The sequence below is a fragment of the Argiope bruennichi genome, chromosome 8 (genome assembly GCF_947563725.1).
Source record: "Argiope bruennichi chromosome 8, qqArgBrue1.1, whole genome shotgun sequence".
Taxonomy (NCBI): Eukaryota; Metazoa; Arthropoda; class Arachnida; order Araneae; family Araneidae; genus Argiope; species Argiope bruennichi.
Window position 1 is genome coordinate 107,219,866 of NC_079158.1, and position 27,164 is coordinate 107,247,029.

Here is a 27,164-nt window from a genome sequence, read left to right on the forward strand (position 1 = left end):
GGAGAGTCAATTGTTCCTAAAAGCCGGTTTGTCTAAAATAAATTTAAAAATATTTACAGCTTATTATCTGCTTGTAGAATGCCGACAATCCAGTAACTGTTTATTTTGCTTAATTGTCGTAATTGAAATTTGCCAAAAATGAAATAGTTCACATAATGAAGGTTCAGAATGAAACATGCCTATGCCCTCTGTAAGATAGATCGAGTAAAATATTGATTTTAATACCTAAAAAAGACTAAAGATCTTCTGTTATCGTACAAATACAAAAAAAAAGTGTGTGCAGTGTTGTGACTTATGGCACTTTACAAGCCCGTTGACAGTTATCTGTTAACGATTTAAGCAGAGTGATCGTCTCTTGTATTTTCAGTAGCGCCAACTAGGGCAAAGAGTACGACATAGCTACTTAATGCGTCACATTCCCTTTTTTACGGGGGGGGGGGGCTCATTCACACATCTCACAGATAGAAGAACAACCATACCCGAACAGGGACTCGAACGCGGGACGCCCAAATCACAAGGAAGACGTGCTACCCCAAGGCCAGAACGCCGGCGCAAAAAAAGAGTAATGAATATATAGACTGAAGAGCACTGAAAGTAGACATTTCATAAGAAAAAAATGTTTTCTGGTTCTGACAATTATTTCGATAAAGATTTTTAAAAAAATGAGGGAGGAAATAGAAATATTAATTTACAGTTGCTAAATATTCTTATGCAATCAGTTTTCTTCTTAACATTTTAAGCAATCTGTAGAGTCCATGCCAAGAAGAATATTTGCTAACCGTTAATTCAATTAAAAGATATCTATTGCTATTTGAAACTTAAATGTTAACAATTATTTTAAACAGTTACTTCAAAGCTAAAGGAATATTAAAACTATTATTACAGTATAGAACATATACATAACATATTGGCTATCAATTATATAAACATGTATAAAATATTTATTGGCAAGCATTAACAAATAATATACTTTTAAATAAAAAATTAATATATTTTTAATGTCACAAAGATAAAATGAAATTACTTCCCAATATCTTGACTCTGGCACACCTTCCCTGTAGGCCTTGGCAAACACACTTTCGGTATTACAAGCCGTAATAGCAGCGCAGAATCTAGTCATAGGGTGCACGGTAGGGGGAAAGTTGTTCAAGATTGTAAGAACATGCGACGGTAATTCTGACTGTTCCGCCCACTGCTGGGATATGCTTTTCGCCTAAAATGGAAGACTTATCAATTCTATTTGTAGAAAAATGTAACATTATTCAATATTTTAAAAGGTAAAATTAAAAAAAACAATTAAATTTCTACAAGAGCTAAATAAAGAATAAAAAGTTAAAAGAAGATTAAAAAAAAAAAAAAAAAAAAAAAAAAAAAAAAGGATTCTCGCATTCACAGACCATAAGCAGATATATTTCTGAAAGTATTTTTTTCAGATTTATATGAATGAAAACTCATCAGAATTTTGAAATATATTTATTTTAGGTGATTATAATACTCTTTCTGTACTTTGCCACATGAAAGAATATAAAAGCGAATCATTCCTATAAGTGGGCAGTTATTTTGTCTAATACTATTTAATATACCATCCAAGATACTTAGAACCGCTAATTATAAATTAATTTTCCTCATTTTTCTATTTAATAATGCAAATATTAAGAAAAAAAACTATGATGGCTATATTAAACAACTATGAAATACACTTATTTCCATAAATTCAGAATAACGACACTTTGCCTTAAATATATAAGGACAATGAAACCTCAAATACAACTGGCTTTATACAAAACCAATGGGAGGGATATCCTCAAACATTTTTCACATATTCTGTAATAAACTTGTCACTCCAGAGAATGTCTTACATGGCATTGGCTTCCAATAGCTACAAATTATTTTTTGGCGTGAATTTCGCATTTTTACCGAATCTATCGTGTCATTCTTGGAGCGTTTTTTGGTGATTAATCCCTAGTCTACATTAATAACACCCAAAAATCGAATTTGTGTTTTAGACACTGTTTTCTCAGACGATTTAAATAAAAATTTGGCACATGACTGCACTTGTTGTCGAAAACTCTCCTGCCAAATGTGATATATTTATGTCATTGTATGATTGATTGATTGCATTTATAATGTTTCTAAAAGCACACACAATTAACTCCTTGTTGAATTTGGCTCAAATTTTGACATGTGTCTATGCTGTAGATGTTAAATCTGTGTATCAAATTTTATCTACTTTGTTCTCATCATTTTGTAATTATTTTGTTAACATATATTTCAACAACCGGGCAGACGGACTTCTTCCAGACAACAGAGCTTACTCAAAATTTGATAGAAATTTGCAAATTTGGTATAAAGACAGCATGCCAAATTTCAGCCAGCTGGCTCAAAGCGTTTATGAGTTATCTTTATCATAGACAGACACACAGACGGACATTTTCCAAAAATGTATCTTTTGAACTTAAAGAGGTTTGAAGATGGAGTGAAGCATAGAAACATCGAATTCGAATTTTTTTGACGGTTACTTTACTTTCTTTATACTATGTATACGAAAAAGTTAAAAAAAAAAATGTAAAAAAGAATCATAATTTCTACCATAAGAACCAATAAAATAAGAGAACGGCTCCACGAAATAATATATATATATATTTAATTTAATAAGCTGAATGTTTCAGATGAGATTGCCAGTACTACATTCGAATCTACTGAGCTCTAATTTATTTAGCTCTTCTTCTTACCTAAGCCGTTAAACTCTCGAAGAGCTATTCGTAGTGCTGAGATAGACAGGGAATAGATGAAATCATGTTGCAAGTCGACATGAGAATCCCTGAACCAAACTAATATCGAAGTAGAGAGCTTATCACTACTAGCATGTATATCTTCTTCGTCAATACATTTGTTAATGGTGATTTCATGTTGAATACAGGTAGTGCCATCTATGGAGACAAATTCTCACTTAATTCACTTTTGAAAAACTTATGATGCTTTTGCTGTTTGATATCCACATAAGTCTAGCCAAATTAGAAAAAAATATTAAGTTTAATGCAAAAAGAATCAAAAAGAAAGAAATAAATCCAGCCTGAAGACGTTCTCAAAGGTCACCCTCAGGCAGGAATTCAAACTAGGGATTTTTTGTGTGAGAAGTCTGACTTTCGTTCAAAAATATTGACCCTCGTAAACCCGAAAATCCCCAGAAATTGTGGCCTTAGAGATAAACCAGTATCACAAAAATAAAAAACAATAAATTATACTATAAAGCAAATTTGGAAGTAACAATTTACTTTAAAACAGAAATAATCTCTAGTTTGAATCCCTGCCTGAGGGTGACCCTTGAGAAAGTCTTCAGGGTGTATTCATCATTTCTTTCTTTCTTTTCTTTTTTTTTTTATTCTTTTTGCATTAAACTTAATATTTTTTCTAATTTGGTTAAGTTCATCTGTGTTTTAGTGGTCTCAGCATTAGCGCTCTCTAAATACAATGCATCTTTTATTTTTCCAGAATTTCCAGGATTTTCTGAGTATCTCGTACACCCTTCTTTTACGGAAGAAATCATTTGGAATTCCAAAGAGCAAAACCTACCTGTTCATAAGTTGGTATATCCCCAGTCATTAATAACCAAAAGATGCCTTCGGGAAGAGGCTCTTCACCCCCTGGAGCTCTGGGAAGCTGTTCCAAACATTCTGGAAGGGTTCTTCCGCGAAATTTGATTCCTTCCTCTGGATCTAACTCAGACGTTTCTGTTAGCAAGCATTTCATACCTCGCATGCCGCCATACATCTAATTGAGAAAAATTTGCAAATCAAAGTCATATATAGACATTGAGTTTGCCATGAGTTTTCGATAAGAGAAAAATAAAGGTCAAATGATATTGCAATATTCTGAATACGTAAAAGATAAAGGAAAATGTAATTTTTGGAATTAAATAAGGGGAGGCATACAATGGCTCTAAAACATGCTGAAAAATTCCATTTGTTTGCCGGAATCGATAGACCATTTTTATTTATAATTCTATAATTCATTGAAATTACTAATAGAAAAATAAGAATTACATAGTTACACACTTGGATATGTTACATAGTTGAATATGTTGCATATGGAATATTACATAGTTGGATATGTTGTATAATTCTCTAATTATATATGGAGGAAGTCGCTAATAACAGTGAATTAAAAAAATTTAAGTAAGCTGTCACAGAATACCAATTCATTATTTTTCGAGTGTCATGAGTTAAATCTCAATTCACTTACTTATTTTAAACAGATATTTTTGTTTTTACTTCTACAACCCGATCATCAGGAGAGATAGAAATGCCGAAAGGAAATATGATTCGCTATTCCCACCTTTCCTTTTTCTCCATTCTCATAAGGTCCTTCATATTATAAAGTTGACATATTTATTGCTTAAAGAAAATGGAATCGTCTTTCTTAAGATACATTTCGAGAAAAAAGAAATCGAAACACACAATTAGAATTAATGTTGGAAAAGAAATTGTTTACAGAAGCTTACTTCTCTTACTTCAAAAAGTAAAAGGAGCAAAAACTTTCTTCGTATCACACCATATAATCCAAAGTTAATGCCGAGCAATTCCAAAATAATCAAAATCCATCTACGTATTGATTTTTTCTTGGCATACTTAGTTTCTAGCATTGAATCACAAGTGCAATCAGCTTTGAGGTTTCTCTAAAGGATTCGAACGATTACACCATCATAAATGACCACATCTTCCCAATGATGATGATGATGTTGTGTCCGCGTTACCACTGAAAGGGGGTGCAGTAGCTTCACATATTTCCAATCTTTTATGTACAGAGCAAAACTTTTCATGAAACCAATCAAACAAGGTGTCAAATATATTTTGGTATATTTTGTTGCTAAATATCAACTTTGGATAGAAATCATCACTCAGATAAATTCTACGGATCACGCCTTTCCTTTCTAGATGACCATGTTGTTATTCAAATGGACATTTTTTGCTAAGAGAGAACCTTTTGATCGAGTCGCCTGTATAGATTTCAAATGTTTATCGTTTCGAATATACTCAAAATTGATATTAGAAATGTTAATTTCATATTACCACATTCACTTGTCGATAAATTTAACTGAATTTAAATTTCTCCTGAAAATTTAGTAGATTTGGAATTTCCTTTCAAAAAAAAAATCTTGCACAATCAAAAGAGGAATAGGTGGCCAGTACAATTATGCAATAACTAATGCTAAGATTCTCGGGCATTGACTAGCTATGACTAGGATCTTATTATAGATATATTATAGACCTAGTCATAGCTCAGATTCGAGCTATGACTAGGATCTTATTATTTCGGTACTTGATATTTAGAAGCCACGTTTTACTTGACAATTAATCATATTTCGCCAAGCTCCCTATTACATTAGATGCCAAGAAGGTTTGCATTATAGTTTTAATGATTGTTGATTTATTGTGGGCGACTTCAGTTGGCGAAGTTTTTATTTATTTGTTTAGTTTTTGCGATTTGTCACGGAAGCCGTAAAGAGCCATTATTTCAGTTAAATTACGAATACCATTACTTCAGTAAAACATTATTTTGTAATAATTTAGTTATATCAATAGTTAAATTATTATGTAGGATTTACATTCAACCAGTTACAACCTTTCCAGTATGACCACGCATGCGCAGAAACTGTATAGTAGCAAATAGTTGTCCCGACAAGATAAGAACTTGCTATTATCCGCTCTTTCAGAGCATGCGTAATCTTCATTCTGCGCATGCGTGACTTGCTGGAATTTCATAACAGTCTGAGAGTAAACCCACTTTTAATCTATACATTGTAATGCAAAGTTATTCGATAAAAGAGGAGATTATTTTCACTTTATTATGAATGTAATTTAACCTGATGTACTAACATTTGTTCAAATTTCCATGTCATGATACATGCACAATTCATAAGAAATTGTGCATCAACCTTAGATACACAACAAAATAAGTTTCAATTTTTATTTTTTAGAATTAGAGACTTATTTCAAAAAGTACAATTGGGAAATTCTTTCAATCACCTGGTCAACAGTGACTTTTCCTACAACTTTACTTCCATAATTTTCACGAAATTTTTTTACCACCTTTCGATGTTCAGCAATCTTTTGTGCCAAGATTTCTTTCAAATCCTACAAATATTAGAAAGAAACCAATAAAAAATAAATGTAAGTAAAAAGACAATAATTCATCCTAGCATTTTTGATTAAAAACTTACCGTAGAACGGCTTGAATTTTTTCGGAAAAGTGATAAAGTCGTAGAACTTGCCTGCAAAAGGGAAGCAAATGTAGAAAATTATTGAACGTAAATAAAATAATGCAATATAGCAAGGAAATTTTCATGTTGCAATAAACAACATAAGGAGCGTTAGTAAAATAACGATAAAATACAGCTAAGAATGTAATATTACTCTATTCTATTACTAATAAATTATATAGGCCTAATACGCTATTACTCTGTTCAGAAAGAGGGATGTATAAACAAAATTGAAAATAAAAACTTTTAATAAGTCTAAATTTTAATGATGACCATATCCTACCCCACAAACTATTAAAAACAAGCTGTTTATATCAAAACCTGTTTTTGATCGCATTTTCCAGCCTCATAGTACAGTACAGACTTTATAAATTATTTCTTAAATGTTTGTACTCACAGTACAATTTTGTATTTTTTAAAAATTTATTGCAGAGCAAGTGGTAGTGACCTCTCTACACTTTCTTGCATATTTTCTGATAAAGATGTCATCCCTCTTCTCTAAGTATAAATTTCGGACAATGGTCAAGGGTTTGAAAGTCACGAGAGTTCAGATTTCTATTTTCAGATTTCCACACATGAGAGCTGTGCGCTTCGTAGATCTTCTTTATTATAATAAGTAGTAAAGAAGTACTGTAATAATTCATTACTACTTATTAGATATTACTTACTACTTAGTAGATATTAGATCTGCTTTACTATAGTAAAAAAAGAAGATCTAATATCCAATTATTTTGTTCGGCAAATTAAAATCAAAATTTGATACAGAATTACAATTTGAATAGCAAGATCACTTGTATCAAACTTCATTTATCTACATAATAAGTCTATAATTGTTAAAACATTCTATTTTCATTGAGAACCAATAACTATACAAAAGTTAGAAGTTTTAGTGAGTGAAAAATCGATCTTTTCAAACACTAAACATTGGAAAAGCAATTAAAAGATTATTATTTTAGATAGTATATAAACATATTTTGTTAATCCATACTAATAATAAGGATGAATGTGTGTGTGTGTGTGTGTGTGTGTGTGTGTGTGTGTGTGTGTGTGTATTTAGCTATCGCATTTGCATGCATGCACTCAAAATTCAACGAAGAAACTACGCTTGAAATGCCTGTGTATCAAATTTCATTTATCCAAGTTCTTGCATTTTTGAATTTTCGCCATTACATTCTTGCAGAAGCACAGGCAAACATATTATCAGTTTCTTGTCACATTTGGTTTCAAATTGCTATGGATCAACATTTTCGAATTTAAACCTCAGTACTAAATTTTATTTACTTAATTCTTTACGTTTTGTACTTGTCTTGTTCATCTGTACTCGAACAGGCACACAGACAGACTTCCTTTGAAAAGAAGGATATAATTACAGCTTATTTTCGACAAATGATACGATTTCTATCAAGTGTTGCTTCGTTTATTTGATAGAAATCGATAAATTTGATATAGAAATCACATACAGAATTTCATTCGTCTAGATGTAAGCGTTTTTGTGTTATCATGAATATACAATTCTTTCATCACTATTTCACGTTCTAATGTATTCTTTCCGCTATTCAAACTGTACAGTGGACATGAAGTGGTAGAAACAGCGGAAACCCCTCCTCGGCTATCTTTCTCTCTAGCCGACACCCAAACTTTATGGCGCCAAACTTTTATCGACAAAACTCCAGAGAGGGAGGCTTACATTGGGCTGTAAAGTCTGAGTCCAAGATGCTGGACAGCGTATGATATTTCAAGCAAAGAGACATAATAATGATTTCATGCAACAATTTCATTTTATGAGATAGCATTGGCATGCAATCTAATTGTGATGATAAAATTAACGAAATAAAAATTACTGAGTTACAAAATGGAGGAATCATTATATGAGAACATTTACGCAAAAATAACAAAATAAATACAAAAAAGAGAAAACAAAAAAAGTATTTCTATATACAAACCTGAAATTTATGAGACAAAAAATTTATATATACATCTTTTTTATTATATCCAATAAAAACAGGATGCAAACAGATTCAGAAAAACAGACATAATTCTAAAATTGTATTTTTTGAACTCGATGAGGTGTGAAGAGTGGAGATTTGTGACGATTACGATACTTTAAAAATGAAGTCCAAGAAAAGAAATGTTCTACATAACTTAAGATCATTTTAATAATATCAAACTTAATTTTAATATTTTTTATTATGTCTAACTTAAAAACATAAATTACAAGCTGTAGGTTCTTATATATATTTTTAAATGAGTAGAAAACAATAATATAAAATGTAGACTTGATATTCACAAGGGGTGTTCAAATGAAAAGGTACGAAACGACACTGTGGGTATAAATGAAGCTTTTATTCAAAGTATACACCATAGGCCTGAACACAACGATCCCATTGATTAACGAGCCCAAGGATTCCTTGTTCCCAGAATTCCTGTGGCCGTAACGAGACACAGTCATTCACAGCGTCCATGAATTCGCCATCCAAGGTTCGTTACTTACAGAAGACCCACTAACTCCGATGTGTACTGTGAGACACTCCGAAGACTACGCAGGTCCATCAAGAACAAAAGACCGGAGCCACATACGAAGGGTGTGGTTCTGCACCATGATAACGGGTGTCCACACGTTTCCAGTTTCACACACGGAACTGTCCAAATTCAAGTGGGAACAGCTCGATCATCCGTCCCACAGCCCGGACATGTCGCCCTGTGATTTTTATGTGTTTTGTCCACTGAAAAAATATTTGAAAAGGAAGCGCTTCAACTCGGACGGCGAATTCAAGGACGCTGTGAATGACTGCCTGTCGTCACGGCCACAGGAGTTTTGGGAACAAGATATCCTTCGCCTCTTTAATCAATGGGATCTTTGAGCTCAGCTACATGGTGCAAAATTTGAATAAAGTCTTCATTTTTACTCACAGTGTCGTTTCGTACCTTTTTCATTTGAACACCCCTTGTACAAAAATAATCTAAACTATTTTATTATTCATTGATAAATGATTAAGTCAATAATGAAATGATCGCAAATGACATTTTTTACTTCCCGTATACATAGTATCGGGATAGTATAGCATAGAGAAAGTATTAAAATTGTCAAAAAAATTAACTCGAGTATATATATATAAAAGAAGTATACTATGTATACGTCTCGTATACATAGCATAGAGAAAGTATTATAACTGTAAAAAAATTTGAACTCGAGATTATAAGGAATCTGTACGTTTTAGACTCCCATGAGTTCAAAAAATACATTTTTGGAAAAAGTTCATCCGTCTCTCTGTCTGTGACAAGATTACCCAAACAGACTTTGAGCTAGATGGATGAAATATTATATACGGTCTTTATACCAAATTTGTAAATGTCTGTCAAATTTTGAGCGCAATCCATTCAGAGGAAGTCTGCCCATGTGGCTGTTCGAATATCTTAATACGATAACTACAAAACAAAGAGAACTATATAGATAAGATTAGGTATACATATTAATCAACTGTAATAGGCACCTATCAAATTTTTGTACCCAATCCAACAAGGGGTCTACCACCCGTCGATCTATGCTTTCAAAAACATGTAAAGACTAACAATCATAAATATAGTGATTGAAATATATAGAATTTGGTATTGTGAAATATTGAAACCAAAAATGTAGTTTTGTGTCAAATTTTTGTTTCAATCAGTTGGGAAAAATGCGTCTAAAACGCAAATTCGATTTTCAATCCTATTGACTGCAAGGTAAGGATTAATCGCTAAAAAATTAACTAAAGATCACCCATAGATTCATAAAAATGCTAAATTCACGTCAAAGGTTGATATTTCGTACCTATTGTACAGCAGTGTCATGCAAGCCATTCTTTAGTATAACATCTTTATTAGAAAATATGCGAGCATTGTTGGGGACACTCCTGCCGATTAGTTTTTAAAAACTCCAGCATCTGTCTCAGAAGATTGCTTTTGATTCTCTTAAGAATAATCGATTTTTAACTAGATTAGATAGTATGGATGCTGGATTGTTGATACTTTAGTGCTCTATTCAGCATGCGTCTGTCATTCTTTTCATCAGTAAATTACTTGCTCAAATAAAACCCTACCGAAGCGTTTCAATCACTAAAAATAAAAGCTAGTCATCCATTTTGATTAGCTCCTAAAATTTTCTTTAATACAGAAGGGAATTGACACGAAATAATTTGAAGAAAATTAATAGTTTAATTAGAATTTTTCCAATAAATTAGTTGATCTAATTAGCATTGCTAATTAAATAGTAATTTGCATTTGTAATGGAAGCTATTGATGTTTAATTAATGGCTTTTTTTATAATTAAATTTTAGATTAATTTTTCCGCAAATATTGAATTAAGCATTCGTGATTCGATTTGAGCACTCTTTGTAAATTATTTTAGATATTTTGATTTTTGCGAAAGGTAAACCATTGATTCATTTTTTTTTAAAAAAGATTTTTAAGGAACTATTCTGATTTTTACGAATTATGTACCATTCAATTATTTTTCTTTGAAATATTTAATAAAATCCTTTATTTTCAGCTATTTAATTATCAAAAACTTTTACACGAATCGAAAAAAAGATAACATTAAAACAAAAAGTGAAGATATAATAATCAGAAGTATTTTTTCAAATTTTAGGATAAATTTTTAACTGTGTCAAAATTGTTTATTAGCTCTGTTAACAACTCTTTTTCACTTCTTTCGAACTGTTTATTAGAACTTTGGGTCGTAATTGAATTTTTTATTTGTTTACTCTTTAAATTACTCTAAATGATTTTTAAATATGTTTGTTTTACAACCTGATGTTGAAAACTTTATTAAATTCTTATTTTAAATGCTTTTATCCAACCGAAATAAATTACGAAAACAAGCTTAAGACAAAAAAATGAAAATAAAATCTACGATCGCAAATTTCAAGTTATCAGGTGAGAATATTATTATTTTTAAGTCATTATTTGTCATAATTAATTTAAGTCATTAACCAGTTTAAACCGGTTTGAAATAATCACGAGACTTCTCTATCGGTCTCTCTTTCTTTCTCTCTCTTTATATATATATATATATATATATATATATATATATATATATATATATATATATATAACTTTTTAAACTTTTATTTTCAATTTTTCTAGCTGGCAAACAAAGTTTTGGAGCTCGACCGATTTTGAGATGAAATAACAGCTATGATGTCATAGTTCTATGTCAACCTTTTAAAAACGCATCTGCTTTCAAAGAAGCATACATAATAATAATGCAATACTGGCAAAAGCAGGTCAACATTTTAAAAACGCATCTGCTTTCAAAGAAGCATACATAATAATAATGCAATACTGGTAAAAGCAGGTCAACATTTTAAAAACGCATCTGCTTTCAAAGAAGCATACATAATAATAATGCAATACTGGTAAAAGCAGGTCAACATTTTAAAAACGCATCTGCTTTCAAAGAAGCATACATAATAATAATGCAATACTGATAAAAGCAGGTCAAAAAATATATGCGATTTAAAGATGATGATGAAAATTGCCATTCATGCTTTATTCATTGCTGACGCGATTTCGTGCTTCAAAATCCCCTAGCCAAAACAACATCATGATCTCACATATATTTCTAAGGTGTTCGGTCTATAAACGTCTATTAGAAATGAAACAGTTTGGAATTTATTCATCATCATCCACTTTTAGCGACGACCTCGTTTCCCAGGATTAAATGCTTACCGATCCTTAAATATTTTATGAACCATGATGTCTATCTTTAGCAAACTATTTTTAAGCTTCTAATGTTGGTAACGTTATAACTTGTGCTAGTTTGAGGTTCATAGCCGAGTAACATAACCACTAGGCAAAAGTGATCACTCCAGTCCAGAAATTGTTATCTGCCTTATGATGTTACCACCACAATACTCCCCGCCAGTGAGTCGGTGACGTTTATCGTGCCAAGTGTTAAGGCGAGCGACGAACGTATTTTATCGCGCCAAGACTGGCGAGCGTGTGTGAGTGGTTGTTGTTGCGTCAAGTGGGTTTGACGACTTTTGTTGCGGGTAGATGGCACCACGACAGCTGCGTGAAGGTTGCGTTTGTTAGTTCAGAACCAGGGTTACCAATGTGCTAGTTTGAGGTTCGTAGCCGCGTAACGTAACCATTAGACAAAAGTGATCACTGCAGTACGGAAGCTGTTATCTGGATTATGATGTTACCACCACAAACTCAAACTAATACAGAAGCCTTATACCGTTCTTTTCATTGTTTACTATGCCTATCTAATTTTCAGCTCTCCTGAAATTTGAACATTCAATTGAAGCATAAATGATTACATTTCAATTAAAACAAAAAAAAATTCTGAAACTAACATGTTTTTACTTTCTTGTGTACATAGTGTATAGAAAGTATTGTAATCGTCAAAAAATTCGAACTCGAAATTTTGACGAATTAAAAGTTCTTGGCCTCTCTGAATTCGAAAAACCCGTTTTTGGAAAATGTCCATCTATCTCTCTGTGACAAAGATAACTAATACCGATTTGAGCTAATGGTTGAAATTTGGTACATGGTCTTTAAATCAAATTTACAGACTTTTATCAAATTTTGAGTAAAATCTGTCCAGAAAAAGTGTATCTATCCGGTTGTCTGATTTATCAAGATAATTACAAAGCAAACAGGACTCAAATTTTGACACCTGTCATAGTTTGAGCCAAAAGCGGGTTGACTGTCTGTCGGTCTCTACTTTCAGAAACATGTAAACGCGATAATTCAAAAACGCAATGACTTTTATGCATCCAATTAGGTATGGGATTTTTTGACTACAACTGCAGTTTTTGTTGATAAAAACGTGTGTAAAAAACAAATTCTATTTGTAGATACTATTAATTGCATGCCAGGAATTAATCACTAAAACACTTGCCAAATATGACGCTATAGATTCAGCAAAAATGCTAATTTCCCACCAAAAAATATTATTTCGTAGCTATTGCACCCCAATGCCACTTAAGGTGTTCTCTGGCTTGACAAGTTTATTGGAGAATATGCGAGAAAGTTTGGGGGAGCAGTCCTGCTGGTTTTAAAATAAAGAGTACAGAAAATATAATCATTTCAGCATCGAAATTTTATGCGCATTACGGAATATTTTTTTTAATAATTTATGTAATATCTCAATTCAATAAAAATTTCTCTGATTTATCATAAAATTCAATTTTTAGTTTCACTTTCAAAAAGTTTAAATGACATAAATAACAATATTCTGGTTTATTTCAGTCAGTAAATGAACTTATGAAAAAAATTATGGTCTATATTTTATAGAGTCTTTTATTCATACGGAATTATATTGATATTCATTAAAATATTCTCCATCTTTTAAACTTGAACAAATAAAACATATCTATCACTTTCTGGAACCGATTAGAATTGACTTCTTATATATGCAGAGAGAGAGATGTACTTATATATCTTCTTATATATACAAAAGTATTAGAAGCAAGTTAATAGGAAAAACAAAAAATCAAATAAAAATTAAACCAAAAAAATTATAAAAAATATAAAAAAAGAATCCGGCCTGAAGACTTTTTCAAGGGTCACCCTCAGGCAGGGATTCAAAGAAAGGGATTTTTTCTGTGAGGAAATACAGACATTGTCTAATAATGATTCCTCGTGACCCGAAAATCCCCTGAAATTATGCTCAAGAGATATACCATTTTAACAGAAAGTAAATATAAAACAACAAATTAGAAGAAATTAACCACAACAAAGTAAAAATACAATAACAAAAATAACAATAAAAACAAAAAATAGCACTAAAATTAAAAATTAAAAACGAAAATTCCAGTACATACCATCAACAGTCAAGGAAACTTTAAACTATCGATTGTGATTCCCTGTTTTTAAAAAACTAACGGTAAATTATGTAAACAGATGTAGGCTCCCAGCACCATCTATTGAGTGATCCAATATGCAAGGAAAGTTCTATTTTTATTTAAGCCAAAGGATTAATCCCAAACCATACCTTGTTTAATTAAAAAATTGACATTACAGTAATTTCTAGGAAATTCATTTTTAATTAAATTTTTAAGGAGGATGTTTGATGCTTCAATATAAGAATTTTTATTATTGCAAACCCTTTTGATCCTGTTAACTTGTGAGAAAATTAGATTTTTGAAAATTTTAGAGTTTAGATTGGAATGGTAGTTACATAGTTTTGTTATTTTAAAGTTGAAATCATCCCTTTTATCGTATATACCAACTATTTTTTTATCATTAGCAATTTCGATTTTTAAATCCAGATTCGAAACTGTTTTGTTTCGTTTTCATTTTAGTTTTGTTTTCAAACTTTTTCTTACTTAAGATTGGTTACTCTTCTTATATATATATATATAGAAAGAGAGAGATGTGCTGAAAATCACACATTTCTAGGTTTAGTTTGCAATGAAAATCAACTTAAACTTTTAATTTGAGCTTTTACTAATGTGATGGCAACATGTTGTTAAAAATTAATTTTTCTCATGCACTTGTAGCTCATGCTAGTTCATTCTTTTTTTCTTTTTTTTTGTGCGAAATAAATTGATGAAAAATGTACTTAAATTGCTTTTAAGTGATTAAAAATAGAAAACTGATATTATTGAAAAGATATTTTATTTTTAATTTTTTTAAGATGTAATAATGATGTAAAGATTATTTTTCTAGTGTAATATTTTCGAAAGTTATTCTGGAAATTTGGCTACATTCTTAATTAAATTTATTTTTTAAAAAATTGCTCGAAGTGCACAATTTTTCCTCTCCAAGGCATAAATTTGCAAAGGTCACTACAAAGCACCAAAACACACACACATAAGAACATATTCACCTTTATTATAAGTAAAGATTCAATAAAATTGGCTCAACTGTAAAACTAAAAATATTCGTCATATGTTAAGCCTAAAATTGAAAAGTTTTTTTTTTCTTTTACAAAATTCGAGTATTCTATGGATGAATTAACTCGAGTATTATGGATGAATTAACTGAAATAAGTTTTCATTATTATTGATGATTTTTAATTTTACACCATTAAAATTGCTTCATTTATATTCTTTAGATCAACACTTCCTGATTAATATTAATTGCATTTAATAACAACACATCATTGAATTCTTTTCTAAAACATTTCATGTAATTCATTTAAGATAAATATGGTCATACCTCGCTTAACAATCAAAACAAAATGAAAAAATTACTCTCTTATCGATCGATGTTTCTCAGAAAGAATGTCGAAGAGATATCGTGATATTGCATGTAAGATTCGCTTTTATCTCATGTATCAGCCTGTGATGAACACTTACTTTTCCATTGAAGAAGCTTTGGCTGAAATTTTGAGTAAACAGTTGATACGTTATACGCAAATGAATATTTGAATTCCTAATGCTAAATGAGATTTCTCGTTTTTTTTAAAAATATAGTTCAACATATAATAACGATAATAATTTGACAATAATTCTAATTGCACATTAAAATACTTAATAAAAAACAATATTTATGCATTTTTTAAAAATTGAAAGTGTGTTTTTTATTTTTAATTAGGTTTTTTTTTATTCCCAACTTACAATTTTTTTTATAAAATTTTACAAAAAATTTGATGGCAATCAAAGGAGTAAGACTCAAAGCATCAGCGTTCCAAATCTCATTCTTTCGTGGCAAATCGTTTGTATGATATATAGCATTGTCAAAAGCTTTCAGAAGAACATGCTTTTCGCATTTTGTAAATGGGGGTGGGGGGTGGGGTAATATCTCAACTCTGCAAAAAGATTCTCAGAAGAAATAAAAAAAAAATCGTTAAGGTGGAACGGAAAACAAAATATGTCTTTCCATTTTACTTTGGGTAAAAATTTCTTTCTTTTTAAATTAATTGCTAAAGTGTGGGAGGGGGGAGGAAAACAATGCATCTAACAGATTTTACTCCGGTTGCATTTCAAACATAATTTCGTTTGGGATAAATTAGAGATAATAACAGTTGTAAAAATGATTCGTGAGACTTTTATTTAATTAAAACCAGCGTGATTGTCTCCCCAAAACTTTCTCGCATGATCTCTAATATACTTACCATGCTAGAGAATGCTTTACATGGCAGTGGCGCACAATAATTACGAAATGTAAAATTTTGGCTCGAATTTAGCATTTTTATATTATCTATCGTGTCATCCTTCGTGAGCTTTTTGACGATTAATCCCTGGCAGGCGTTATTAGTATCCAAAAATAGAATTTGTATTTTAAGCACGTTTTTCTGAAACGAGTGAAACAAAAATTTGACGCAAAACAGCACTTGTAGTCACAAAATCCCGTACCAAATTTGATATGTTTAAGTGACTGCGATTTTGAATGATCACGTTTACATGTTTCTGAAAGTACAGATTTATGGACAGTCAACTCATAATTTGATTTCGTTCAAAAATTGACAGGTGTCTACTTTATGAATGTTTAATCGTATTCTGAATTTCATCTATCTGGCTCTCTTCGTTTTGTAATTATCGTATTAACTTACATTTGAACAGTCGGACAGATGGATTTCCTCTAATCAGATTTTCCTTAAAATTTCATCGAAATCTGAAAATTTGGCTTAAAGCAATTTGGCAAATTTCAATCGTATAGCTCATAGCGTTTTTGAGTTATCTTTACCACAGACAGACAGGTGGATATTTTTTTAAATGAGGTGTTTTTTTTTTTGTTTTTTTTTAACTCAGGGGAGGAACATGGAAATTCGTCAAAATCACCAGTTCGAAATATTTGTGGATTGCTATACTTTCTCTATACTAGGAATACGAGAAAGTATAAAAGCACAGAAAGATAATTCTATAAAAGTAAAAAATTTTAAACGTGAAATATATAAATAAATAAAATTAAGAAATCCTTACAATATATGCAATGCAAATGATGTGTAATTTTTAAATCGAATCACAGTACCTTTGAGTAATTCGATTTCCTCTTATAAGTCTGAAAAAAGATAAATGACTCATGGGAACTATGATTACATCATCGATTCAAATAAAAACCATAAATGCATTGGTATTAAATAATGTATAAGTAGAAAAGAATTAATTCAAGATGCAAAATGGAATAAGATACAGAAACATATATTTAAATCTTAGGTGTTTTCGTCAGAAATATAAATAATAATTTTAATAATGCATTTTCCGGAATTTTATTATTGTATTAAAAATAATTTGTTAGACAGTGTATTGCCGTTATATCAATTTGTCTTGCAAATCATAAATCATTGGAAAAACTCTCAACCATGATTAACAAATCCATAAAAAATTAAGTTTAGTTTAGTTATATTAACGCCCCGTTTGAAGCAACACTAGGGCTATTTTAGAATGGACCTTGTAATTTTGAACCGCGGTCAGATGACTAGGACGACACCTGAGCTGGCACCCCTCTCTCCACACCACCGGGAAGACGTTTGATCAGGACGGATTTAACGTGAAACAGAAACCCTGACACGACTGTTCTTCGGTGGAATCGGATCTCGAACCTGAAACCCTCCGGTTCCAAAGCCGAGACCTTACCATCAGGCCACCGTGGCCTTCATTAAAAAATTAAGATTACATGGCTTACGATTGGCTTCTTATATCTATTTCTGCAAATTACGAATAAATAAACTCCCAACTTTTGATTAATAAATGCATAAACAATTACGATTATATGGCTTACGATTGACTTTTTATATCGATTTGTCCTGCAAATTAGGAATCATTTGATAAATTCTCAATAATGATTAACAAATGCATAAACAGTTAAAATAACATGGCCTACTATTCATTTCTCATATCGATTTGTCCTGCAAATTACGAATCATTCGATAAATTCCCAAGAATGATTAATAAATGCATAAACAGTTACGATTATATGGCTTACGATTGACTTCTTATATCGATTTGTCCTGCAAATTACGAATCATTCCATAAATTCTCAATAATGATTAACAAATGCATAAACAGTTAAAATAACATGGCCTACTATTCATTTCTCATATCGATTTGTCTTGCAAATTACGAATCATTCGATAAATTCCCAAGAATGATTAACAAATGCATAAACAGTTAAAATAACATGGCCTACTATTCATTTCTCATATCGATTTGTCTTGCAAATTACGAATCATTCCATAAATTCTCAATAAGTATTAACAAATGCATAAACAGTTAAAATAACATGGCCTACTATTCATTTCTCATATCGATTTGTCCTGCAAATTACGAATCATTCCATAAATTCTCAATAAGTATTAACAAATGCATAAACAGTTAAAATAACATGGCCTACTATTCATTTCTCATATCGATTTGTCTTGCAAATTACGAATCATTCCATAAATTCTCAATAAGTATTAACAAATGCATAAACAGTTAAAATTACATGGCCTACTATTCATTTCTCATATCGATTTGTCCTGCAAATTACGAATCATTCCATAAATTCTCAATAAGTATTAACAAATGCATAAACAGTTAAAATAACATGGCCTACTATTCATTTCTCATATCGATTTGTCCTGCAAATTACGAATCATTGTATAAACTCTCAAAAATGATCAACAAAATCCATAAACAATTACGATTACATGACTTACGTTTCATTTCTTGCATCCAATTAATTATCAATAAAATATCAGATGGCAAGGAATCCTGTACTTACCTGAAGTTGGCCAAATACACGGTTTGCTATTATTTTCCCCATTAAGGCCATATTTGCTTATTAATAAACAGAGTGTTTCAAAATATTCCGAAAGAACGACAGGTAAATTTTAAAATATTAATGTAGTTCTATTGAATAACTCTCAGATAATTATCTAAAGATAGTCTCTGAAGTCGTGGATAAAATGAGTATATCATTGAAATTAAAAAAAAATGAGCCTTCAAAGATATGGTAAGCGAATAAGGAGTAATGCCTTCAAAGAAATAAACAGCACGATTCAAACAGGGTGTTAAATTGACTTCTTTTGAACGAAAGACAACAGGTGGTTATCAGCACATTCTAATTCTGTTTTAAAATAAATAATTCATGGCTCAAATTTTTATGTCATAGATGACTCTCAGAATTTCATTTGTAATGTAATGAACTTCATAAATATACAAAAAATGATTTCAATTTTGGAGTAGGTCTTTGTAAGTCAATATTTATGTTTGACAAATGTGCTATTTATCATTTAGTTACGAATAGTTCGCATATTTTATATATAACTCAAGCAGGATAAAACGCAGTATGATTCTCAGTATATTTGTACAGAAGCTAAAATAAATCCGACAGCATATAAAATATATTTAGAAACGAAGCTTATGGATTATATTTATACGACAGATACAACGAAATGCAAATTATGTCGTTCAATTTCTCCTTGAGAATGTTTTTTCTATCTTTTTTTTGTAACTTTAAGGAAATTGATGACGTCGTGGAAGGAAGAAGTCATGGAATGAATATCAAATACCATAAAACATTTGTATTTTTGAAATTTTGTTTAAAATAAGTTATAAACTTTTTAGTTTAAACTTTTATCAAATGATTTGTTTAAAAGTTTTGTAGATATATTATAAAATATATTACATAGTTCTTGAATTAAAAAAATGAGCTGATTTCAATTCAATCTTTAATTACTAAGGTTTACTGGATTTCAAACTTTAACTTAAGCAGATTTGAAACTGAAATTTTAAAAACTCATTTTTTTGGGGAGAAATTTTAAATGCTAGAAAATTATAAAATCTTTTTCAAATGAAGAAATTGCTTAACCTGAAGTTCAGAAACTGAATGTCATATTCTAAATAATTTTCCAGCCGGTGTCTTGGCATAGGGGTAGCGCGTTTTCTCCGTGATCTGGGCGTCCTGAGTTCGAGTCCCCGTTCGGGCATGGTTTTTCTTTATCTGTGAGATGTGTGAATGTGTCCCCCTGTAAAATGGGGCTGCGCAAGCGAATGGGATGTGTTAGTAGCTAAGACGTAGTCCTGGCACTAGTTGGCGCTATTAAAAAACAAGAGACGCACCCTCGGCTTAAAGTCTTAGATTTCATCAGCGAGCTCGTCTATGGCAAGTGTCATTAGAAACATTAAATAATTTGGCAAATTTCGTCAAATAAATATATATTAGATTTTAAATTATGACGTTTTTTGTATGAGAATTTTACTAGAGTCTAGAATTCGTGAAAACAGAATTTAAAGATGTAAAATGACATTAAAAAAAGTAAAATAAAAATAAATATGCATCTCAAAGAGTGAACGCAGAAATGAAATCCAAACGATTTGACAAAGAAAACTATTTCGAAATTGAATATATTGAATAAAAATATATTCTATATTTTCGCCAAATATTCACTTTCCTCCATAATTTCTTTAAGGGAAAATATTCAATCATTTCTCTAGTTTTTTCCTTTTATTCTTTTTCTTTTGCTTTTTTTTATTTTCTTCCTTTTCTCGTATACGAAAAAAATAATGAAAAAAACTAAAATCGGTTTTTAAAAAATCTCACTTTCGTCGTATTTGATGAATTTTCATTTTTGGAATGTTATCTGCATATTGATCTATGGACTCGGTAACTGTAATTTGAGTTAGATAGACAAAATTTCAAATGCGGGCTTTACACGAAAACTGTAAATCTGTAACTGCAATTTTGAACTAAATCTGTCAGTCGTTCATGCATCCGTGTCAATTTCATTTTTCTGCTCATGTGTCAGTTCCATATGTAACGTTCACATAGAATTTGCAGATTTATATTAAATTTGGGATCAAATCTGTCAGCAATAACAGATAAAAAAAGGTTGATATTACTCTATATAACATATTGAGTGATGTCAGTGATCAGTAACTGATTGAGTAAATCAGTTGGAAGGGTCTCCCCGAAACTTTCCCACATTCTTTCCAATAATTTTTTTTTATCTCCGTTCCACTGCATAAAATTGTGATTCTGCTTAACACTTTGCAAGGTAGTTGGCGAACGATAGTTACAAAATATATATCTGGCAATTTTACTGAATCCATAACGAGAATAGGTATTTTGGACATCTTTTTAAAAGCAGGCTGACACAAAAATTTGATGCAGCTGTAGTTTCAAGATAACAAACCAGATTGCATTGATTTGTGTCATTCATTGCATTTACAAGCATGCAAAAGTACAGACCGACAGATGGTCAACATCTTGAGAGATTTGATTCAAAATTATATAAGGATCTAAATTTTTAGATGGTAAACCTGTGGACCAAATTTATCTACTTAGCTGTTTGGGGTTCGTACAAATCGAGTTCCATTCTACTCGAACAGAATACAGCTAGAATTTCTGTGAATGGTTTTCGTTCAAAATTTGATACAAATCAACACATTAGGTTCTAAATCCATGTACCAAATTTGATACAAATCAACACATTAGGTTCTAAATCCATGTACCAAATTTGATACAAATCAACACATTAGGTTCTAAATCCATGTACCAAATTTGATACAAATCAACACATTAGGTTCTAAATCCATGTACCAAATTTGATACAAATCAACACATTAGGTTCTAAATCCATGTACCAAATTTGATACAAATCAACACATTAGGTTCTAAATCCATGTACCAAATTTGATACAAATCAACACATTAGGTTCTAAATCCATGTACCAAATTTTATAAAAATCAGCACATTAGGTTCTAAATCCATGTACCAAATATAATCCTCAAAACTCAAAGCATTTTTAAGTTATCGTATTTAATAACTTCCAATTTTTTTTTTTGGAAAGGGTGGGGATTGAGATGTAAGATAGACAGTACTATCAGATAAATATAGAATGAATATAACAAGTGTAACATATCTAAAATAGTACGAATTGCATATCCAACAAAATTACAAATTTAAAGATTCCGATTCTTTGATGAGGGAATTATTAAGGAAAAGCTGCTCACAAAAAAAATTATAGAATTCTTTTTCGCTTATAATAAGAACAGCAAAATAGATAGGCGCGAAAAGCGACTAGTAAACAGCACCTAACAGCATTGCTAATTATCTTTATGCTGTTAAGATATACGAATTCTTCGACACAATAGTTACAAACGAAATCATCTGTACCAATGTCCAAACGTTTAAACATTCCGAGCCACTTTAGACACCGAATTTACAGCAACTTATTTCACTCGCAGAACAACGTTTTGTTCTGCTGTAAACAACACACATTCTTTTCATTGGAGGTTTTTAGGGTAAAAAAATATGTTAAAAAGTAAACCCGTCATTATTAAATTAAATAATATATTTACATAAATCATAATGAACCTTTTTTAAGTTAAAAATACATAAACTGAATCAAACGTACACAGTGAAAAAAAGTTTCCTAGGTTGGAAAGATTAGAGATGACACGACTCGCCTGTTTGCGTATTGCGCAGTTTGGTTTTATTGCTACCAAAATTTCACTCAAGACTTACTAATGAATCATGATCCACAGTTTAGGATTTCAAATTTTAAAAAAAAGAACTAGAGGTATCAAATTTGATACTTGATCTTAATATTAAAACTGGAGATATCTATCAAATCTTGGACTATTTCAATTGTGGAGTATTCTATCTGAAATGTGATCAGTGTGCATTCGAACACGATAATCCGAAATCGCAATAAAGGTAGATAAGTGAAATCAGGCTCATTATCTTATCATCAGAATTATCGCTTATATATCAAACGCATCATTATTTCCATTCCAGTTTCTGCTTTCTTTAATTTAAATTCTGTCATTTTTTCAAAGCAGGATATTCGAATAAAATGAAATCTTTAGCAATCAATGAATTATTTACAATCAATGAATTATTTACTGTTTTATATCTGAATGTAAGAATTTTAAACTGGAACAGAAAATTATTTTACTCCTTGTAAATATAACAATGTTATATTTTACCAAAGAATCAGCGAAACATTTTTGCTCCATTACTTGTTTTTCAGCAGACGAAATACCAGTGTATTTTCTTTATTTATTTTTCCTCATTTTAAATTCCATTTCCTTCCAAAATATTTCAGAAGGCATTTTTATTCCAATTCCACTATATCGCGTCTTTCGTATAAACTCCGTTATTTTCTCAAAGCGGAAACATTGTTTGTATTTCTTTGAAATTCGAAATGTTGGCACTCAAAACTACGCCTTCAGGCAATTTATCTCTAACTCAACTTTGAAAACTATTCCAGTGGGTCATACTCAATTTTACTTATTTCTAGAAATAAAAAAATGTCATTTCTAGATTCAAATTTCCTTTTTTCTATATATCTTCAACCAACTGGCAAAAATTCAACTTGAAACTGTTCTGAAAAAGCATGGAAAATATGAAAAAATTGTAAACTGAATCCAAGTATTTGATATACAAAGTGTAAAATAACAGTAAGTTCATGGCAGTATTGTAAATATTAGATGTAAAGCTAGATAAAATAAAAAGCACACATTTTTATGTTAAATTTATTCGTTCGACTGTAAACACAATAAATCACAGATGAAATGAACTGAATGATAGAATTTGATATCAGACATATTGATCCAAATTATACAGGGTGTTCATTAATTATTGTCGGGGTTCCCGTACCTCATAACTTTCGAATAAAAAATATTACGCAAAAACCGATTACGTATTCGTAAATTACAACTCAAAGAATTTTATTAATGATATTAAAGTGTAAAGCTTGCACAATTTGCACTTTGTAGGCATTCAGCTGAAGGCGATTATGTATTCGTAAATTCGCTGAACAAATTTTGACTTTTGATAATCGTGCGGGTTCTCCGAGCCCCATATTCTACAGTTATGTTTATTCACTTTTTCTGACACATGAAAAGTGGATTCGTCACTGAAGAACCATTTCCGAAGGTAATTTTCATCATCCTCAATTCGAGTCAAAATTTGTTCTGCGAATTTACGAATACATAATCGCCTTCAGCTGAATGCCTACAAAGTGCAAATTGTGCAAGCTTTACACTTTAATACCATTAATAAAATTCTTTGAGTTGTAATTTACGAATACGTAATCGGTTTTTGCGTAATATTTTTTATTCGAAAGTTATGAGGTACGGAAACCCCGACAATAATTAATGAACGCACTGTATGTTTGTGAAATATTAAATTCCTAAATGCTGCTTAGGGTCAATAGACTGAGGGCAAGGAATGAAGAGGGCGGAATGATTAAATATTGCTGATAGCCTAGTTTCTAAATTAAAAAAAAAAGTTAGAAAATGCAAATTCTATGAATTATAAAATATTAGGTGTATAATGAATGTTTACGATTATTTATTAGATTCTTTTTAAATAAATTAAAGTATAAATAATTATTACAATTACAATCAGTTGTTTAATATTAACTATTTAATTATTTGTTCAATTAATTATTTAATATTACAATTATTTGTTAGTTTCTCTTTAAATAAATTACAGTATAAATAATTATTGATTTAAAATAAAGTGGAACATGAATTATCCAGTTATTAGTTATGTTGTATTTCACTGGATGAATCTTTTAAAATAAAAAAGACTGTTATTTGTTCGATGTGTTTGAGTACCGGCGTCCTGGCCTAAGGGTAGCTCGTCTTCCCTTAACACCTTAACACCTCTCCATGCCCCTGCGACTATAATCTTAACGATTATTTAAACAGTTGGGTGGACATGGAGAGTGAGAGTTGCAGATGGCTAAGCTAATGATGTGGAGGTAATGGTGATTGGGCTGATGATGTGGAGCTGATGTTCGCTGAGTTGTAGTTGGCTGGGTTAAAGATTTTCAGGCTGAAGTGTGTTGCATTGGAGTAAGCGAGCTGAATTCGGTTAGACTGGTGAGGAGCTGACTTGGCTGGGTTAGAGCAGGAATGGTTGGTTTTAGGTTGGGTTGGAGCAGGGATGTCATGGGCTATGCAGGACTGAATGATAAGATGTAGTTAAAATGCATTCTGTTGCGTAGTGGAGTGGTGACCCCACTTCGCCGCAGGTGCAGTAAGGTTCGTCTGCTAAATTGAACCTTTTTAAGTAGGTGGGAAATGGGCCATGGCCTGTGAAGAAGAGAATTTCTTCCCTTCTCCAGGGCGTAAGTTGTTGAGTGGCTTTTGGAAGAAGCTGGTAGATGAGTCTTCCAGTTTCGCCATTGTCCCATTCCGTTTGCCACTTTTCCAACATGGTTCGCCTTAGACTGGACTTTATGAATGAAATTGGGTATGGTTCGGGATGGATAGGGCTGTCTGAATCAGCAGCTTGTTTGGCAAGTCTATCCGCTTTCTCATTACCTGCATATCCGGCCTGGGCTTTAATCCAGGATATCTTTATGTTTGCATTTGTAGAGAGCGCGTCTTCCCCATGATCTGGGCACCCCGGCTTCGAGGCCCAGTTCGGGTTTGTTTGTTCTCCTTGTGTGTTCTATCTGTGAGGTGTGTGAATGTGCCCCCTTGTAAAAAGGGGTTGTGCAAGCTAAGTAGCTAAGACGTACTCTTGGCCCTAGTTGGCGCTACTAAAAAAACAAGAGACGCTCACTCGGCATAAATTGCTGGCAGATAACTGTCAGCGGGCTTATAAAGTGCCATAAGTCACAACAACATATACAAGACATGTGTTTATGTATATGTTATTTGTCTGTGTTATATATTATCTGCTTATGTTTGGAGTTAATTATTTTCTCATAATTTATAATTCCGAAGAAATGCTCTTATTCTACATATGCAAATCATCAACTAACAATTATAGTTAACTTTCCAAAAATATTATTTGATCTTTATTTTTAATAGTTTATTAACCACTGGAATGCGGTTAATACACAATCACCCGAAAACAGAATGTATATTGTGGATACCTTTTTTTCCGACCGATTGAAACCTAGATTTGACATAGAAATGGAATTGTATCAATAAGATGATGTAATAAATTTCACATATCTAAGTATTTGTACTCTTGAGTTAGTGTATTTACATGCATACTGAAAATAATGGCGGACAAGTATCAAAGTTTTGACGAATTTTGTTCAAAAATTAATACGGAGTTTCACTTACATGTTTATGTACCATATTTTTTCTGCATAACTCTAAGTTTTATACTAATCGTGCTCACTAACATTCAGACAATCGGGTAAAGGGACTTCCTGTAAATTGATTTCGTTCAAAATTTGGCAGAAATCGTTAAAACGGATTTAAAGACTTTATACGAAATCCATGCGCCTTGTTCAAAGCGTTTTTTGAGTTATCGCGTTCAGATTCAGACAAGCGATTGATAAATATTATTCCGAAATTTTCGGACAGGATTATCTGAAACGCGAAAATTCGTCTAAATCTAGAACACCTTTTCTTTATGTTGTTGTTGTTACGACTTACGGCACTTTACAAGCCCACTGACAGTTATTGGTTAGCGCTTTAAGCCGAGTTGTTTTTTCAGTAGCGCCAACTAGAGCCAAGAGTACGACTTAGCTACTTCATGCGTCACATTCGCTTGCACAACCTCTTTTTACAGGGGGGAGGGGGGACATTCACACACCTCACAGATAGATAGAAGAATAACAACCATTCCCGAACCGAGACTCGAACCCGGGGAGTCCAGATAACGGGGACGATTCTCTACCCTTATACCAGGACGTATATATTCCGTATCTTTCTTTATATATTCCGTATATGAGAAATGAAAAACTAAATAATATATCTAAATGAAATTTGGTATATGATCTAGACATCACATTTATAAATGTTTATCAAACTTTAAACTCAATCATCAAGTGGATAGACGTCCTAAACTATCCAATCTTTTCTCTATACGACGAAACCTACACCATATAAACCTTGCTCCATTGTATGTAGGATGCAAAGATTTCGCCAAAATGATTGCCTTCTTTTGTTTAGTTAGAGTTCCTCAGACATCGCTTCGTTTGACTCTATCTCATACTCTATAAAATACCATATTGTGTAAGCATGGAAGAAACTGAAAGGAAAAATACTCCCACTCCCAAGACCC

At 31.4% G+C, this 27,164-nt stretch overlaps 1 protein-coding gene across 1 annotated transcript in view; it reads right to left on the reverse strand.

Moving 5' to 3' along the window:
* The window catches only part of LOC129980711 (probable citrate synthase 2, mitochondrial), a 37,583-nt gene extending 18,634 nt beyond the window's left edge, over positions 1-18,949 (reverse strand). Inside the window, exons 1-5 of the mRNA XM_056091094.1 lie at positions 18,899-18,949; positions 6,221-6,271; positions 6,027-6,134; positions 3,574-3,771; positions 1,025-1,213 (exon numbers count right to left, since the gene is read on the reverse strand). Of these exons, the coding sequence (XP_055947069.1) occupies positions 1,025-1,213; positions 3,574-3,771; positions 6,027-6,134; positions 6,221-6,271; positions 18,899-18,949 (597 nt within the window). The remainder of the gene's footprint in view (positions 1-1,024; positions 1,214-3,573; positions 3,772-6,026; positions 6,135-6,220; positions 6,272-18,898) is intronic.
* Between the last annotated feature and the right edge of the window lie 8,215 nt (positions 18,950-27,164).